The sequence below is a fragment of the Corticium candelabrum genome, chromosome 8 (assembly GCF_963422355.1).
Source record: "Corticium candelabrum chromosome 8, ooCorCand1.1, whole genome shotgun sequence".
In the NCBI taxonomy this organism is placed as follows: domain Eukaryota; kingdom Metazoa; phylum Porifera; class Homoscleromorpha; order Homosclerophorida; family Plakinidae; genus Corticium; species Corticium candelabrum.
In genome coordinates this window covers 4,201,471-4,203,784 of record NC_085092.1, presented here as the reverse complement: position 1 = coordinate 4,203,784, position 2,314 = coordinate 4,201,471, and the positions used below count along the sequence as shown (strand labels likewise).

Genomic DNA, 2,314 nt, shown 5'->3' with positions numbered 1-2,314 from the left:
TGTCTAATAAATTATCGTCAGTCAGTCAATCAGTCAGTCAGTTTGCTGTGATTGTACTGATTTGAACTGTCATGGATAATATTTTTAACTTTAGTGTTTTGTATCTAACAAAAGCTTGTGTATAATATTTTTAACTTTAGTGTTTTGTATGTAACAAAAGCTTGTGTGTAATGATTTGTTTTTGTCAGTCAGTCAGTCAGTCAGTCAGTCAATCAAGCTAATGGCAAGTATTATGAAGGTCGATGATTGACTTTGCATGGACATCATGCGGATTGAGGAACTGTAAGTGCATCTTTCCTACATGTAGTAATACTTCAGTTAGTCAGCGTGCACACCTAGGAATATACATGGAGGTCTGCTTAAAAACAATTCAGGCAGAGGTCAGCGGAAGTACTCGGGTTCGATCCCCTAGTGATTTTGAGAAGCTGGTGCCCCTAACCCATACATGTATCTCCAACAAGAGTATGTAGGTAGGTAGGTAGGTATGTAAGAATGTAGATACACAGGTATCCGTAGATGCTGACAGACAATTACCTGTCAAAGGTTTGTCAAGATTAAGCAGTAGTTGTAAGACCTCATCATGTTTCTCTCCTTCAGTTGAATCTATTGGCACAAAAGAATTAATATGGCTGTATGATGTTAAAGATATGTTTGCATATATTCATGGACGCTAGCAGACTCTTACCACTGATCAGTTCCACTTCTTATTTGTTTTCCCAAGCAGAAACAAACTCTTTCATTACATTCAATCTGCTGGCGAAATTGACTCCTGATGCTTCTGAAGCTAAACTAGCAAGTTTGGTAGCAATCTTTGAAGCCTGATGGAATTTTTCAAACTACAACACAGACACGTGCTAAGTTATGTAACAGTTTAGAATCACTTTGACAACGCACCTGAGATTGTACTTTTCTTGATGGTGTTTCAAAGCTAACGATGGTTGCTGTAGACGGTCTTTGATGAGCAATAGGTGAAAATGCTCTGTGGTTAGATTTGTAGTAATCTAAAGACTATCTTGTGTCACAAAGTTCTTCAGTGAACATGTTCAATCCAAGATCAGATCGAGCTGCCAGTAAGTGACGACAAGGCAACCTCATTGACTGCCAAGTCATGCACTGGCATGTTGCGGGGGTGACTACTATTGAACTATGGTTGCACGCAACATGGTAATGTTGGGTGCCATCATTTGCGAGCTGTGCCTTTGTCTTCATATCCATCTGTTTGGCAACAAATCTGTAGGCATAAGGTGTAAGATACTTCATATAGTTAATCAATGCTGCATCAGTGATAGAATGGTATGTTACAGGGACTTTGAGAGTAGACAGGCTTGCTTGATAGTCTCGTTCTGATCGAAGCACTCGTAAAATAAGAAAGAACTTGTCAACAAATGTTTCTAGTGATGAGTACCGGGAAGTTACTGATTTTAACTTCGCATTCAGGGACTCCAATCTGTTGTTGGTGTTGTTGAGGAAATTCCCTGTGCTATACTGCATCCCCATTGTCCACTGCTTCCTAATAGGGTGCCACTGATTATCAAAATACTTCAACACAATCGGAGGAGCACAATTTTGAAACTGCCTATACAGATCCAGGTACTTTTTTCACTTGGAGCATAGGCCATTTGCTGTACCATTTCAAGGCATGTGCTTCGCTGGCCAGAGATAATGCCCATCTTCTCCATCGTTATCTCTCTTCGAAACGATCGCAATGTGTGGTATAAGCATATCAAAATAGCAGCAGAAGGGAAACTGGCAGCAAGAACATCTCTCTCTCTCTCTCTCTCTCTCTCTCTCTCTCTCTCTCTCTCTCTCTCTCTCTGTCATGTCTTTATCAGCCATTATCACTCTTACAGACGACCATTCAGGATTGTTTTCTTTGAAAATATTTGCTACACATGTAATTGATGCCTTGGATTCTTCTAATAACAAGAATGCAGCAGCCACTTCAGAATGGCCATTGCCATCTTCTATAAGCATGATATAGAGAGGAAATCTCAATTCCAGCAGCTTGTTAAGTCGCATCAATACATAGTAGTTCCGGGTATGCTGAAAGCGCCTGCTTCATCTTCTCATTCTGAAAGAAGATGCCTTGCAACACGTTATTGTCACTGACGACAACATTCACACTAGCTCCTACAAGCAAAACACCACAACGTACAAAAAATGCAACTTCAAGGAGAGCTGTTCATGACAGCCATGTACCGTATTTGTCTGTCAGTTGCTTTACAGCTGTATTTAAATCGTTTCTTGTCTTTCCTGCTCTCATACCAGTACTGATATTGCTCAAGTCTTTTAGCAGCACTACGTTTCCTGTCAT

At 40.3% G+C, this 2,314-nt stretch overlaps 1 protein-coding gene across 1 annotated transcript in view; it reads right to left on the bottom strand.

The window, feature by feature from the left end:
* Window positions 1-1,008: 1,008 nt before the first annotated feature.
* LOC134182893 (zinc finger SWIM domain-containing protein 3-like) overlaps window positions 1,009-2,314 on the bottom strand; it is a 3,432-nt gene continuing 2,126 nt past the window's right edge. The window contains 5 exon segments of the mRNA XM_062650335.1: window positions 1,009-1,598; window positions 1,601-1,770; window positions 1,817-2,010; window positions 2,012-2,130; window positions 2,200-2,314. The exon segment at window positions 2,200-2,314 is cut by the window's right edge and continues 117 nt beyond it. Coding sequence (XP_062506319.1) covers window positions 1,009-1,598; window positions 1,601-1,770; window positions 1,817-2,010; window positions 2,012-2,130; window positions 2,200-2,314 — 1,188 coding nt within the window.